General features: G+C 49.7%; 1 protein-coding gene across 3 annotated transcripts in view; it reads right to left on the bottom strand.

Annotated features, from left to right (window-relative positions):
* Nucleotides 1-15733, bottom strand: part of Sqor (Sulfide quinone oxidoreductase) — a 33152-nt gene extending 17419 nt beyond the window's left edge. The window contains exons 1-3 of one of the 3 annotated variants that reach the window (XM_050178652.3): nucleotides 15496-15733; nucleotides 7642-7836; nucleotides 6773-6943 (exon numbers count right to left, since the gene is read on the bottom strand). In XM_050178652.3, the coding sequence (XP_050034609.1) occupies nucleotides 6773-6943; nucleotides 7642-7836 (366 nt within the window). In that variant the 5' untranslated portion in view covers nucleotides 15496-15733. Of the gene's footprint in view, nucleotides 1-6772; nucleotides 6944-7641; nucleotides 7837-7986; nucleotides 8050-8234; nucleotides 8357-15495 lie in introns of those variants that run through there. The other 2 variants (XM_050178653.3, XM_055071028.1) reach the window with 2 other exon arrangements.
* Between the last annotated feature and the right edge of the window lie 288 nt (nucleotides 15734-16021).

Raw genomic sequence — 16021 nt, 5'->3', positions numbered from 1 at the left:
AGAAAGTTATTCTAAACAAACAAACACCGACTGCACAGCACGCCGCGTCGTAGAAGCAACCAAATTCAATATTTTCAGTGACGATATACAAATTACGCACAGAACGCAGGCCGAATAGACAACGTACGAGAAGTTGAGATCTCCACTAATAAACTAATTAATAAGATGAGAACATCGGGCGTGATCGGGAGAGCCGCCAGCGGAGCTGCAGGCGTTGCATCTGAATGGTTGCACGAGATGAGGTCGACGAGAAACCAGTGTCGTTAGTCAGCGCTCAGTTCAGTATTGCATAACGTTAATGCCGAGTTTACTGCCGTTACACTCAGGCCAGAGCATGCACAAAGCAGCACGGGGGGGGGGGGGGGGGTGAGGGAGCGCCGGTGTGCTTGCACAGGCCGTCCCAGCTCACTTGAGCCAGAGTTTAAAAACTATGCGAATGCCACGTAGCTAAACAGAACCAATGTAATATCGTCTGCCGTCGTTTGGAGACACTCGGATTATTTTGTGCATTCCGCCTAACTATATAATTAGTCCTAATTACTTAATCAACTTCTCAAATATTGTAATTAGATGAAAAGTGTCAATGAGAAAATTATGGAGCAACGGGTAAGATTTCCGATACAGCTTTCTGCTGCCCAATTCGTGCTACATAAAAGCGCTTTTGCGAGCGTTGTTGTAATCGCACCGCTGGCACGAGTTTGTTGGGGTCTCGGTGCTGACGCCCGTTATTGCCAATGGGTCGCAAGCCCCAAGGGTAGCGTTGGCCTGGCGGCCTGGGGCACTGGAAGCATCCGAAGGTCCCGGCAAAGCATGAGAAGACTGGTAACAGAACAACTTGTTTATTCTAACATAGCAAAAGAGCGGCCGGTCAGGTCGACCGAAGTGGAGAGACGGGAGAGCACGTAACTCAACAGTACAAATCGGAGTCTCTCTCCTGGCGTCCGGGGGCAGCTGCTCTTATACTCTCGGCGTCGCGGTCCAAAAGGGAAGGTCACGGGATGAAGGTCACGGGATGAAGGTCACGGGACGGCGGAGCATGAGCCCACGACGGCGCGCACGGTCGAGCCGAGAGACCTGCTGAACCGAGTGCAGTGACGCATCGCCAACCCGCCCACACGACGGCGCGAACGGTTGAGCCGAGAGACCTCCAGGCTCCTCATTCGGGGAAATCCGCTCCCCGGCTGCCGCGCTTTGACAAGCGAGGGCACACACACACACACGCACACACGAAGACACGTGGCACTGAAACACGCCTGGACACGCTTGGCGGGGAAGCGTTGCGGCGGCGTCGCACGGGCCAAAATGTCCGCCGCTTTGAATAAAGCCCCGGCGTCCGTTGCACCCGCGCCGGCATTACCGCGCGTTGTAGGCGAAACGTAACAGACCGCCCCGCCGGGGGAAGGAGATCCCGATGGACAGGGGACTGCATCCGCTGTCCGGAGGGATGTCGCTCGATGATGCTCATAACCGAAGTCGGGCGTCCTTTGGCGTTTCTTGAGCGCAGCGCACAGAGAAGGCCTCGTTCTCACGTTCAGGTGCACACAGGACACTGCAAAGTGACTTCGGGAGAGTCGACATTTTTGTTCTCGTTTCCGGCAAGCGTTAGAACCACGCCTGAAAGTCAACCGCTCAGTCAGCAAGCACGGCACAACCCTCACTAAGCCCTGCCAGGCTCTTTCCCCTTTTATACTGCTGCCTAGTTCCTTACAGTAGTTTAGCAGCACTCAGAACGCGTCCACAAATCGGAAAATTGCACTAGAAACACATCATCACTTTGAAACACTACACAAAAGCAATAGGTTAAAAATCCTGCCTCAGGAAGAAAAACATCAGTAACAAGCAATTTTGAGGCTGATTCCCACGTTAGGGGTTTCGACTTAAGCCATCGGCGTTACCGTTGAGACTCCCCTTTTTGTAACGCACCTCAAAGGAATATTGTTGCAAAGCGAGGCTCCAGCGCAGGAGGCGGCCATTTTTGGGAGAGATGGTCTGCAGCCATTGGAGAGGGCAGTGATCCGTTTCAATGATAAACCTCGAGCCGGCTAGGTAACATGACAATTTCTGAACGGCCCACACGATACACGCACACTCTTTCTCGGTGGCGCTATACGCCTGCTCACGACTGGTCAGCTTACGACTAGCATACAGGACGGGGTGTTCTACTTCTCCATTTTCCCGTTGGCACAGTACAACGCCCATGCCTCGCTCACTAGCATCACACTGAACAACGAACCCTTTTGTGTAGTCGGGCGATCGTAGCACAGGCTGGCTTGTTAGGGCGCTCTTTAGGGCGCTAAAAGCTCTTTCCTTCGTCTCATCCCAGACGACTGTTTGCGGCTCTGTCTTTCTTAGAGCATCCGTCAAGGGAGCCGCGATATCAGAGTACCTGGGGATGTACCTCTGATAGTAGCCGGCGACACCTAAGAACGACCGAATATCGGTCTTCGTGCGCGGTTGCGGGAAGTCTCGCACAGCGGCCACCTTTATTTCAGAGGGGCGGCGACGACCCCGACCAATCACGTGTCCGAGGTAGACAACCTCGGCCTGTGCTAACTGGCACTTGGGAGCCTTGACTGTCAAGCCCGCATCGCGGAGGCGGGTTAGCACTGCCCGTAAGTGGGCCATATGCTCAGGCCAGGATGCGGAGAATATCGCTACGTCGTCTAGATACGGTAAAGCGAATTCTTGCTGTCCCCGCAACACTTTATCCATGAGGCTTGAAAAGCAGTATGGCGCGTTCTTCAAACCAAAACTCAAAACTTTAGGACGGAATGTCCCCATTGGTGAAATGAACGCCGCATACCTACTAGCCTCTTCTGTAAGTGGAACCTGCCAATAACCCCTGACAAGATCTAGGGTGGAAATAAACTGAGCGCTACTCACTCTCTCAAGGCGCTCCTCGATGTTAGGGATCGGATAAATTTGATCCTTAGTGATGGAATTAAGCCTGCGGTAGTCGACGCAAGGACGAGGTTCCTTGCCCGGTACCTCAACTAAAATCAAAGGGGAGGTATAATCACTCTCACCCGCTTCAATAACACCGAGCTGTAGCATTTTCTTTACCTCAGCCTCCATAATATCGCTCTGGCGGGGTGACACCCGGTACGCCTTGGATCGTACTGGCTCTGGGGAGGTAAGTTCTATGTCATGAGTAAGGACAGAAGTCCTACCAGGCCTCTCAGAGAACAGACCTTGAAACTCTTGTAAGAGCTGGTGTAGTTCGGTTTTCTGCTCAGGCGACAGCGATGCTTTACTTATTAAGTCACTAATGACTTGATCGGTGTCTTTCCTGTTCGTCACTGAGCCTAGTCCCGGAAGCTCGACCGGAAGCTCTTCTAACTTTCCCGCATCGGGAATTTCCTCTCCAGTATCTGGTGCCTTTAACGCTACAGGCTCAATTTTATCCCGTTCGGGCGTGCTCTGAATACCAGCTTGCTGCGCCTCTGACCCTTTTTCATCGTTCAACAACGTCGGCCCCGCAACTACCGCCTTTGCAGCGAGCTCCCGAACCTTCGATCTGGTTAAGGCCTGAACGCTAGCCTCCCCAAACAAAAGCCCCTTCTCGCGCAGGAGGTGATCGGACCTGTTCGAAAATAGGTACGGGTACTGGGGGGGCAGCATAGATGACACTGCGGCCTCCGTCTCAAGTGCTCCGAAAGGTCCTTCAATAAGCACTTTTGCTACCGGCAGACACACGCTATGAGCTTCCACTGCTTGCTTGATCCATGCGCACTCGCCCGTGAACATATCGGGTTCTACGTAAGAGGGGTGAACTACATCCATTGTAGCTGCGGAATCGCGAAGCACTCGGCACTCTTTCCCGTTCACGAGGAGGTCTCGCATGTAAGGCTCGAGAAGCTTCATGTTCTCGTCAGTGCTGCATATAGACAAAAACACGACTTGTGTTTTTGTTTCTGGACACTGCGCCGAAAAGTGACCCGGCTTCTGGCACGTATAACAAACGCGCGCTTGCCTCGTCTCGAACCGCTTTCTGCGTTCGGCTTCGGTTGCCGCCGTCTCCTTACGTTCGGTCGGACTGCTTTCACTCGCATCCGAACTACGTGTGTCCCCCTTTGCTCTCATGGGCGTGAACTTTGGCCTCTCAAACTTGGAGCCAAATTCACCCTTTTGACCGTCCTTAGCTCCACGAGCCCGACGCGTCACAAACTCCTCGGCTAACTCAGCGGCTCTAGCCACCGTACTAACGTCTGGCCTATCCAAGACCCAGTACCGCACGTTCTCAGGTAACCGACTATAAAACTGTTCTAGCCCGAAACACTGCAGAACTTTCTCGTGGTCACCAAACGCTTTCTCTTCTTTGAGCCACTCCTGCATGTTTGACATAAGCCTATACGCAAACTCTGTATATGACTCACTTCTGCCTTTCTCATTTTCCCGAAACTTCCGACGGAACGCCTCCGCTGACAGCCGGTACTTTTTTAGCAGACTCGATTTCACTTTGTCGAAATCCTCTGCCTCCTCTCTCTCCAAGCGAGCGACTACGTCGGCCGCCTCGCCGGGTAGCAAAGTGAGCAAGCGCTGTGGCCACGTTTCCCGAGAGAACCCCTGCTTCTCGCACGTTCGCTCAAAGTTAACCAGGAACAAACCAATGTCCTCTCCAAGCTTAAACGGCCGCATCAGGTCAGTCATTTTGAACAATACTCGTTCTCCTGCACCGTGTGCCTGACTTCCATTACGAGCGCGTTCCATCTCTAACTCGAGACGCTTCATTTCCAAAGCGTGTTGACGGTCGCGCTCTTCTTTTTCTTTCTCTTTTTGTTCTTTTAGTTCGCGCTCCTGTTTCTCTTTTTGCTCTTTAAGTTCGCGCTCCTGTCTTTTTGCCGTCTCCCTCTCCTCAATGGTCTCAAGGCATTCCGACAGCTCGTCATCCTCAGCTTCTAACTCAAGAATAGCCCTTAGCAGTTCTGGTTTTCTGAGTTTGTCTGAGACATCCAGACCCAACTCTCTCGCAAGCTCCAGCAATTTCGGTTTGCGCAACGACTTCAAATCCATGGCTGCTCTGAATGCTGCTTTCTCTACTGCCTACTATTGTCTTGTCGCAAACTAACCCGGTAGCAACGACAACCACAATTACCAGCTCTGTTTCTAACACTAACAAAAGCCTGGCAAAACTCAGAAGAAGAAAGTCCCGCACTCACCAAACCTCGCAGCCAAGACTTCAGCGCAGTCGTTCCGCTGCAGGCAACCAGTCATCACACAGGGCTCGTTGCACTGCTCCCGGATGGTCGTTGTGCTGCTCAGCATACATTCAACCGCATCTCTTCGCTGCTGGCCTCCGTTGTCGCGATCTCACCGCTGGCAACCAGATGTTGTAATCGCACCGCTGGCACGAGTTTGTTGGGGTCTCGGTGCTGACGCCCGTTATTGCCAATGGGTCGCAAGCCCCAAGGGTAGCGTTGGCCTGGCGGCCTGGGGCACTGGAAGCATCCGAAGGTCCCGGCAAAGCATGAGAAGACTGGTAACAGAACAACTTGTTTATTCTAACATAGCAAAAGAGCGGCCGGTCAGGTCGACCGAAGTGGAGAGACGGGAGAGCACGTAACTCAACAGTACAAATCGGAGTCTCTCTCCTGGCGTCCGGGGGCAGCTGCTCTTATACTCTCGGCGTCGCGGTCCAAAAGGGAAGGTCACGGGATGAAGGTCACGGGATGAAGGTCACGGGACGGCGGAGCATGAGCCCACGACGGCGCGCACGGTCGAGCCGAGAGACCTGCTGAACCGAGTGCAGTGACGCATCGCCAACCCGCCCACACGACGGCGCGAACGGTTGAGCCGAGAGACCTCCAGGCTCCTCATTCGGGGAAATCCGCTCCCCGGCTGCCGCGCTTTGACAAGCGAGGGCACACACACACACACACACACACGCACACACGAAGACACGTGGCACTGAAACACGCCTGGACACGCTTGGCGGGGAAGCGTTGCGGCGGCGTCGCACGGGCCAAAATGTCCGCCGCTTTGAATAAAGCCCCGGCGTCCGTTGCACCCGCGCCGGCATTACCGCGCGTTGTAGGCGAAACGTAACAGCGTGAAAGCAGCCCGCGAACACACCCAAAGTGCCTCGAGCGACCAGTCGCGCGGCAATTTCGCGTGCATTCGTACTATACGCTCACGCCAGCAGCGGAAGGTGTAGAAACGCGACCCTGGCTCCGCCGCAGACGGGACTGAGCGTGACGTACACGGTCGGTCAAGCTCGATCCGCCGTTCTCGCAGCCAAAAGCGTCTTTCGCGTTGCTGGAGACGCTCGGCTAACCCTTCGCAGCTTGTGCTGCGCGTGCGCCGTGGAGCGGGGGACGCACGACAACGGCGGCGGCGACGACGGCCCGAATCCGCCTCGACCGTTTGTGCAATTGCTATCGCAGTAATAGACGGTGAACAATATTTCGTCATAGTGCGATCCACACGTAGGACTTAAACCTTTTCTAAGAACCCATCTTGGCACGGACTAGCGTACCCTCTCATTCCCTTCTCGTCCTCGCCCGTAATAATTAGAATAGAGAAGCAAACAATAATAAAGCATGCAGATACCTATAAAGAATACATATATTCTTTGTAGGTATCTGCATGCTTTAGCATTGTCTGCTTCTCTATTTTGCGCAGTGTTTTTCATTCGTAATTGTTGAATGCGTACAGGGGAATATTTCTATATCAAGTATATATACTCCCCTCCCCCTGATCGCAGCTCGGGCCCGTCGAGTACACGAAAAAAGTGTGCAGTTTACCTATGTGTGTGAAACATTGAACCCCATACCTTAAGTCCCTGCTTGGTGACCACGGTGTTCTCCTGCGGCGAAAAGGTTTTGGCCGCATCCTGTATCCAGTCGGCCTGGCTGGGCATTACGTCGGCCATTGGCTTGAAGGAGCTGGACAACTGCTTGATGCCACCGCCGACTAACGTCCATAGAGGCTGGTAGCAGTGCGTCTTGCGAGAAAATACGAGAGAGAATAACCTATATGTTCCTTTCGTAAATTCGCCTAGATCGTGACCGCACAGCTCAGGAGTACACAAGCAAGTGATCGATAAGATAAATAAAGTTACTATAAGAGGTCGACTACTCGTAAAAATGGCATTCACCTGCCCGAAGAAAATAATCTGCTCGGCTAAGTACACATTTACGTTAATTAGCATCGGCGTTAAAGCACATGAGTAAATTGTTAATTAGCAAAACAACATGCTCCACAGAAAGAATGTTAACTATCGCCAACTCACCGTTCATATTTCAGTTGTTTACTGCTTTCTTTTGATCCGTAATATTAAATGTAATTTTGCATGACACCTTTTCTTGGAAATCTAGCGCTAAAATGTGGAGAAGGTAGACGACATGCATTGGGTCGTCATCAGTGTTTGGCGGCGGGACAGCAAAAGGAAGATAGAAAAGAAAAAGAACAAAAAAGAAAGGAAAATTATACTCGTCGCTTGTTTCTGGAATTCGGCGCACTGCACTTGTGGTGCGCTTGTCTTGCGTCTAGCGGTGCGCCGTATAATAACTACAGACTATGACATATGATTTGTTCTGCGTCACTCACGAACTAGATCGAAGTGCTCAGTCGCCATAGCTTTCAATTACGAGTAAAAACAGACAGGTTCACTGCATTGTAGGCTAAAGCAGCTCCTCTTACATCATGGGGCTCGAGAACGCCGACTTTTCCTTTGCCCAGCTTGGATGCAAACTTTGCAGCCGTTGCGATGCCGCCCGATCCACCACCGACAACAAGCAGCTTGTAGCTACGTTCTCCACCGCCGCTCTCCGCCGCCTTGGAAGAGTAGAGGCGAACTTGGCGCGTAAAGCGCCTCAGGGAGGACCGAGGCATCATCTGCAAAACAAGAGGTTGAAATGTGCTGTTGCGATAGCACAATTATAACCACATAAAGCTCACAGACAATGATGCCAAAGAAGGCATAGTGGAAATTAACGGCTTATTAAATATAAGTTAGGAGTAGGCTAATGGGAATTGAGAACGCACGACAAAACAACTTGTAATCCGTAGGAACCGAACCGTAGTCTTTCGCATTACGCATGCGGTGCTCCACCAGTTGAGAACGACCGATGTCAATCTCGCTCAACGCTGCGATGGTTGTCTCGACAAACTGCGGAACGAGCGGAATAACCTTGTACGCCAAAAGGGGCTGACCAATTCTGTGCGCAACGTTAACACACTCCGAACTGACGCCACGGATACAAGCAGTGAATATTACCGGTATTACCACTTACGAAAACGGAGGTTGTCCAAGAGGAGGAAGGCGCAGGATCTGCGCAAGCCCAACACCGGCGCTGACAGGTCGCAGGCCCGACGTGCAAAGCGGCGCCTCTTAAGACAACTAAGCGTGCCAACACCTTCCTCTCCCTCTCCGTTAATCGATAAACAGCTCGCTTTAAGTGTTCTCTTAGATAACGCTAGCCAAAGAAGCAAGCGTCTTTGATCCGGCGTTATCTTTACCGCAACCCACGAAGTAATTCCTCCGCTTCACCAAGCACGGTGCTGCCAGGTCGCAGGCTAGGCTCGTCCTTATTCAAGCACGAACTATTGCGGACGCCTTTAATAAGCCCATTTATATACGTGTGACGGAATCTAGTAAAAAGGGACTGCAGGTATGCAGTCCTTGGAGGTGGTACGCACCTCTTTAATCGAATTACGTGAACCCGTACACAGACGCCTGTCGCTTACGTGGATAAGGATAAACTAACGAGTATAAGTAGAGACTCTTGATGTCACGACAAGGTATTACGCTGCAACTTTATGATCCCGAGACGGGACGCTTGGACGAGCTCAGGCTGACCTCAGTAAAGCGGCTCGAAGGACAGGTGCCAAACAAAAGGAGTACGGTTGGCAGTCAGCACAGACTTGTCTCCGGTGCATTCGCGTAACGGCATGCATGGCCTGCCTCAGCGCCAACCACACTGACCGCCAAATTTGTTCCTAGGTAATCATAATTTGCTCTACATTAATACACACCGAGAACTATATTTCAGGTAGGCTATATTACATGCGCCATTACTTTTATCTCATTTGTCATTGTTTTCTAAGAGTAAGCGCTTCGCGTAAGGTTGGAGGCAGACGTTCAATTTCGAAATTTATGCAATGAAAACTTCAACCGGTGCAAAGCGGTCATTCATGAACAGGCCCAGTCCCAAATTCCCATAGTCCCTAATTGAATGTATCAAGCTCGCAGAAAAATATTCCAAGATGCTGCAAACACCGCTAATGGAAAGCAAAAATTAATGTAATTAAATTCCGAGGAACACGGTAGGGAGAGGTGGGGGAGGGGGGGGGGGGCGTTCCAGATTAATTTTAACCACCTGGGGTTCTTTAGCCTGCACCTAAATATTGAATTGAAGTTTATTTACCACATAAGTACACTGATGCACATAAGCTGTGGGGATGGCAGTATAAAAACCGCGTAACGGCAGCCCTGACTGGTCCCACTTCCCCGCAAACAACACGGGGAGGTGGGACCAGCCTAATACCGGAACCTTTTAATAATTGCACCAAATATTCACATTACGTAATCTTTCTGTAAGATCCAAATCGTCAATGTTTCCTTTGTCTGCCCTGGTAGTGGGTATGTGGTGTGTAATAAGTAGATATGAAATTACTAAATTAATAAACTACCCAGCAATAACGTCCCCATGCGGAGATGCTCCTGGCCGCTCCGCAGACTCACATTTAGCAACAGCGCCACCCTCAAAAGAACACACGCTTATGTAGAGCACATTAAAGACCAAGTGTAATGGAATTTCACTTTGGCTATAATTGTTATAAATAAGCAGGTATGTATACCAGGGTCATACCACGCGAAACGTCCCAGACCATAAAGGTGACCATCGCCGATTTTCTTGTGAGAAATTGGGCTATTTGGTGAATGTGTGAATGAGGTTTCAGAAAAGTGTTTTTCTCGAAACAAGAAATTTGGAACTCATAAGTGCTCTTCGAAGATCCCGTAAAGATGCAAAAGTTGGTGGAGGGATATTTTCTTAAGGGCGAAACTAGGTACAATGACAAATCTTATTTTAGAATATTCCACTGGCGTGCTTACTTTGTGTGTCGTCATAGGTCAACACATTCGTGAAGTTTCCACGATCATTTAGCTCAGTAAAAAAGCAAACAATTGTGCGTAGCCAGAAATTTTGTGCACAAGGATCGTTAACGTTTCAACCACAATATCTTTTTGATATTATTGAACGTTGCTATAATTTATGCTGAATGTAATGTTCGACTATGAAATCAAGCACTTTTCGAGAAAATTACTTCCGAATTTGACAAAAAAGTTTTTGACGCTGTTCAGACATAAATTAAGCATTCATGTCCTTCAGGTAAAAATACGTAAAGTGACTCATTGCACGCACTAGCCGTCCGCATTATGATCTAGAAATTTTAATTTCAGTAAATTTGGTTTGGGACGCGAAAAAAAAAATTCATATCCACAACCAATCTCACCGGCAGGCACTCCCGAATAGTGCATTCACTGCAAAACACTTGCAGGCTACAACTGAATTTCTGCCGTGCTTATGGACTAACCCTCTAGGCAAGAAATATTGGCGCATGCTTTTTCATGCGCAGTAAATGACAGTAAATTATCAGTTTACATTGTTCGAATGTTGATGGCACTGCTACCACTTCTTCACGATAATACATTTCTGCGATAAAAATAAACCACGTCTGCTTCGAGGACGTCTTCCCATATTGCGCATGGCGCTGATTCGTTGTTCTTTTAAGTACTACAGAACAGCAGATTACCAGTTATGCAAGAACCTGAATCGCAGACACTCCGCGCCAACCGTTGCATTGGAGACAAATGTCAAAAATTTTTTCCAGTTTGCAGGCTATATATTCTGCTGTGAGTGTGTCCATGCGCCTCGTCGTGCGTCGTTTTCATTCTGGTGTGAAGGAGCTGAAGTGAAATGACCGTCTTATTATTCTGCCTTCGCGTAGGAGAGGATTAGGCTTATTTAGCCCACTGTCTTCCACTGCGAAAATCTCACATTTATGCCGTGTTTGCATACTTGACGCTCCCCAAATTAGAAGTGCACTGACGAACACATGCCGTTTACGATGTATTCAAACTGATGTCACCTGACACATCACGCGTTCGCTTGGCACTTAGCCACAATGAATATGCGTGCCAGAAAGAATAGCCGGCGCTGCATACGGTTTCTGCAGTGAAGACAGTTTCTGGAGTGCCCACCGGTGAGACTGATTGTGGGCATCAAAAATGTTTTTCTCGCCTCAACGGTAACTTGCTGAAAGGTTGCATGTATTGAGCTATCTCGCGCATTATATATGAAGGGCCTGATTGTTTAAAATACGTGTGAACGTAATTAAAAAGTGACTTTTTGCAAATTCGGAAATAAATTTCTGAAAAAGTACACGATTTCATAGTTGGAACATCATATTTAACATGAGGTATAGCAACGGGAAAGAATTGTGAAAGAATATTGTGGTTGAAACCCTAACGATGCTTATGCAAGAAAATTGCTGAAAACACAGATTATTTTTTTTTGCTTTTTAACTCAGCCAATTAAGCACGAGAAATTATGAAATGTGCTCACCTATGATGTCACACCAAAGAATCATGCCACCAGAATATTCTAAAATAAGATTTGTCGTTGCACCTACTTCCACACTTGATTAAAAAAATAGATACCTTCAACCAACTAGTCGGTCGTCGCGAAAATTTCAAAGAGCATTTACGTCACCAAATGCTTTTTTTAGTAGGAGAAAAATACTTTGGTGAAACCTCATTCACACAGTAACCGACCAGCCCCATTCTTTTTTTTTTTTTTTGCAAGAGAATCGGCGATGGTCACATTTGGGGTCTGTGGCGTTTCGCGTGGAATGGCCCACCACTGAAGCAATCTTGGCTAAGTCGCAGCACTAGTAATTGTGTAGTCCTCTTGTTAGCAGCCTTTAACCAGGACATAAGCAGATAACGCCAGTAACTGATGGTCCAAGCCCGCCGCCTCCGAAGCGTGCCGTGAACAGTCGCGGATGCCCCCTCATCTCGGAGGCCAAGCCGAGGAGCAGCGCGTTCTAGGTGATGCATCACTTCCGGCGAGCGGTAAAGGGGGGCGTTTTTTTTTTTTTCAGTCTCGGTATCATAAACGACTATTTTTGCGAGCTTATCGTGACGCTACCGCTCGTATTTCAAACAACAAATTTTGCACGGAGGTTCCTCAATATCTGCACTATCCTAAACTGCGGGCTGCTTACGCGGTAAAAGTTCTGTTGCAGTTGAGCTTTATAAACACGTATTGTTCGGAACGCTGCAAAAGAAAATAGCAATAAATAAATAAAAATGGCAGTTTCACCCGAAGGCAAAGCGCTGAAAGCGATAGCAATGCTTAGCGTTGTGCTTAAGGCAGTTCTGAGAGAAAGCTGGTGTGATGAAGAGCACTGCCAGCGGCGTTGCAGATGTCACACCTCGATGGTGGCTGAGACGCGACAGAAGAAAGAGAACCATCGACTTATTGACAGCATCCAAAGAAAGTATTACATAAATTTAGCTTGACGTCTGCTGTCCCTTCCGTTCGGATCAGTGTATGCATCACGGTGTGACGGTGCTCCCGTGATGGTGCGCCCACTTGGCTTCGTCGCTTTTGTAGACAAACACAATGCGCGCCTCCGGAGACCATGTAACCCTCCGCGCGTTGTCCGCGCATGCGCGTCGATACCGTCGCAGCACGACACCGCTAGCGGCGACGGTGCGATCGCGCCTCCACAGTGCGTATAATTGCTGTGGCAATAATAAGTGCAAGAAGCACATGCTTCGACATATCTTATTCAAATGGACGCTAAAGGCGCGATCGGAACCGCCTAATGAAGATTACAGCGACACTTAGGATTTCTAGTTCGAAAGATCCTCTCGGCGTGTGAGCACATCTAATAGGCGGCAGACTTTAAGCCACGCATTTAAGTTGCAGTGCTGTGAAACCTCCTCATGTGCTGAAAACTGGCGATAGAATTGCAGGTACAATACACATCCGGATCTGTTTTTGTCACACGCCAAATGAGCAGTGTATCTTTAGGAAAGACTGCACTTTGTGGAGTATTGCAGCCTGAAGAACGCGGTATCAGCTCTATTATGCCTGCTGAGACAACGTGCGTCTCGCCACTCTGAGGCGCTCGGTGCACCACCATGTTGAACATTTACCCCGCCGACCATCGCTGACGCCGACGGCATCCGATCCCTTTCGCTGCGTTTCAATGGATCAAGTTCTCATAATCCTTCTCGCGCACTCGCAGCGCGCATTGTGAAGCGTCGCATGAGTGAGGCGTGTTTTGTCTTGTGCCAGGCGATGTCACCTTGATAATGTAAATCTGTAGCCACTCAAGTACGCAGCTGACAGCTTCCTCGCAAAACCACAGGACAACCTCAAGAGGGCAGCCGTGCTTTTTCCACGCCACAAAGTCCACTGACAACCAAAAACATGCGTGGAATAAACTCCACAATGTTTTTGTTCACAAAAAAGAACAAATAATAAAATTTCTCGCTCTCCCGTAATCGAGAGAAGCATGAAATGGCAATCGGCGTAGCAGATTGGTTGGAGATAATACTAACCGCAAACTTAAAATGGGTGTAGTGCATGATCGCAACAGCCCACCCCACCACACCATACCGCACCATACCGCACCACGCTATACTATGCACTGGTCCATATGGACGCTGCCCAGCTAGATTAAGAAAACTGGCTTAAGGCGGCACGACAGGCAGCGAAAGCAGCCAGGATGACAGAGCACATTGCCCAGCTAGAAGAAGAAAAGCGCCTGAAGGAGGCGTCACGCAGCGTGGCGCCATCTCTCGAGACGACGTAAAACTGGCGCCGCGGAACTCACGGACCACTGGCGTTCAAACAAGCAAGGGCAAACCTGTCTCAGCGCGAAAAGATGACAGTGAAGTGTATGGTGCCCTGTATCTGGCCTTTTAAACATCGCTATTGGAAATGATAACTAAAACCTCAGCGCACTAGAAGTTACTGTTTGAGTGACATCATGAATCAACATTAGGAAGAACTCGGAAGCAATATTTTTTATAACTTGTTTGGGCGGTAACTAGCCTATGTAATGTGATCCTGAACAAACGGTTGGGTGCCAGAGATCGTATTTCCTTAAGTTTTGACTGGTTGCCCGGGAGTAATCTTGGGAGTGTTTGGAGTATTTCCCCTATGTTGTCCTTGGCGTCATGGTTTGTTGGCCTTCTCATGATATGATTAATAAAAATTGAGCCCTTCGGTTAACTCCCTTTCTACTCGCTCATTACATAACGAGGGTCTTGAATCCGGCAACATTGATGCCTTCAGGTAGCATGTGTGGGTTTAATGACCTGTTGCCTTCACTCAAAACGATCACGTACTCGTGACGCCTGCGGCAGAAAGGACGTTCCACATCCGTCGCCAATGTTTGTGAGTGGGGGCGCTACCTAACACTCCCAAGGTTAGTTGTAGTAGTTTGTGCGTCCACTTTCATTGCCATTAATTTATAATTTCTTTAATTCAATTAGTAGGTACAAGTAATTTCCCTCATGTTGTCCTTGGCGACTTGGTTTGTTGGCTCCTCATGATATGATTAATAAAATTCGGGCCCGTCGGTTAACCACCTTTCTTCCAGTTTCAGCTGGGGAACATATACACAAACATCTTATTTGCATCAGCAACGCACGACAAAATACACCGATGAGTGTTCAATTTGAATTATTTTTCTGCTTTTCTCTTCTTCGTTTGCACTAATGCGAAACCGTCGCACATGGAAGTTACGCTTATTGTCCCAAGAACGCGAAAGAGCTGTCAAACGCTGCCGCAGTAACATAGGTGCAAAGGCACCGTCCCTGAGTGTTATTAGGTATACTGTCAATTATTTTCACGGCGTACCCGCCACGATTGTTTAGTGGCTGTGGTTTGATGGGGGTAAAATGAAAAAGCGCTCGTGCACTTCGATTTGTGCGCGGGTTTTAAAGAACCCCACGTGGCCTAAATTAATCACGAGCCCTCTACTTGGGCTTCTTTTATACCGCCAGTGTTACTTTGGGACATTAAACTGCGTAATAAGTAGAAATCATTTTTACGTTGAGAACCCGCAGCAACTGAAACGCGCATAGCAGCTGCAACATCAACGAAACTACTCGTGACGTGTAGAAACCAAACGTTGCGCACGTTGGCCCAACAACGTTGGACTCAACCGCGTCGCAGGATTTGCGCTGCTTACTGAGCAACAACGAGAGCGACAGGCGCTAGCGGCATTTCCCCGTGCCGCTGCAACGGAGGCGGAACGGGAAGCGCCGCGTTATTTTAACCCAGCCGAGAAGTGCCAACGCGTCCTTAGCACAAACTGCGCGCATTCGAATCTCCCCGTCCGCCACATATCGCTCGGTGCGCACATATGTGCGCTTGTCATGCTGTCAGAAAGGGCTTCACGGGAGGCGCAGTGTAATGCCATCTTCGCTGACCGTCAATAAAGCCGACCGGTACAGCAGACGCTTACCTTGGTAGGCGCCCAATCCAACGCGGAACTGAGGAGGAAAACGTGAACGTCGGCAGCTGCGCTAGGGGAGCGGTGCGTCGTCTTCGTTGCAGCCGCTGGCGAGCGCGCTAGCCGCAGATGGAATGAGCAGTTAAAAGGAAACAATGGTCCAGCCGCTGCCACCTGGTGGCAGTACGGAGAGCCACGGGCTGCGGGCAATGTCTTCCGTGACTGCCTCCACCGCAATGCAAATCTCGAAGGCAATTGTCAGGTACATTGAAGCACCGAATCCGCGTGCTTCGCGAACGTTGCGGTGTTGTCCAGTCGGTGGCGTACCAGCTGGAGCGACGTACGAACTTGAGCGGGGTATTTAAAATTCGGTTCCATCCGATAGCGGGTGGGCAGTGGCGTAGCCAGAAATATTTTTCGGGCCACCGGGGCAGGGGCGGGGGGGGGGGGGGGGGGGGAGAAAGGGGGGAGGCGCTCCATTTACGTGCCTCCCCCTTCCCCGGAAATGTTTTGTGTTATTGCCTACCGACTAAAAGCC

This window comes from Dermacentor andersoni, chromosome 5 (genome assembly GCF_023375885.2).
Source record: "Dermacentor andersoni chromosome 5, qqDerAnde1_hic_scaffold, whole genome shotgun sequence".
NCBI lineage: Eukaryota > Metazoa > Arthropoda > Arachnida > Ixodida > Ixodidae > Dermacentor > Dermacentor andersoni.
The sequence above is the reverse complement of the archived record's forward strand: the minus strand, read 5'-3'. Positions and strand labels throughout refer to the sequence as shown.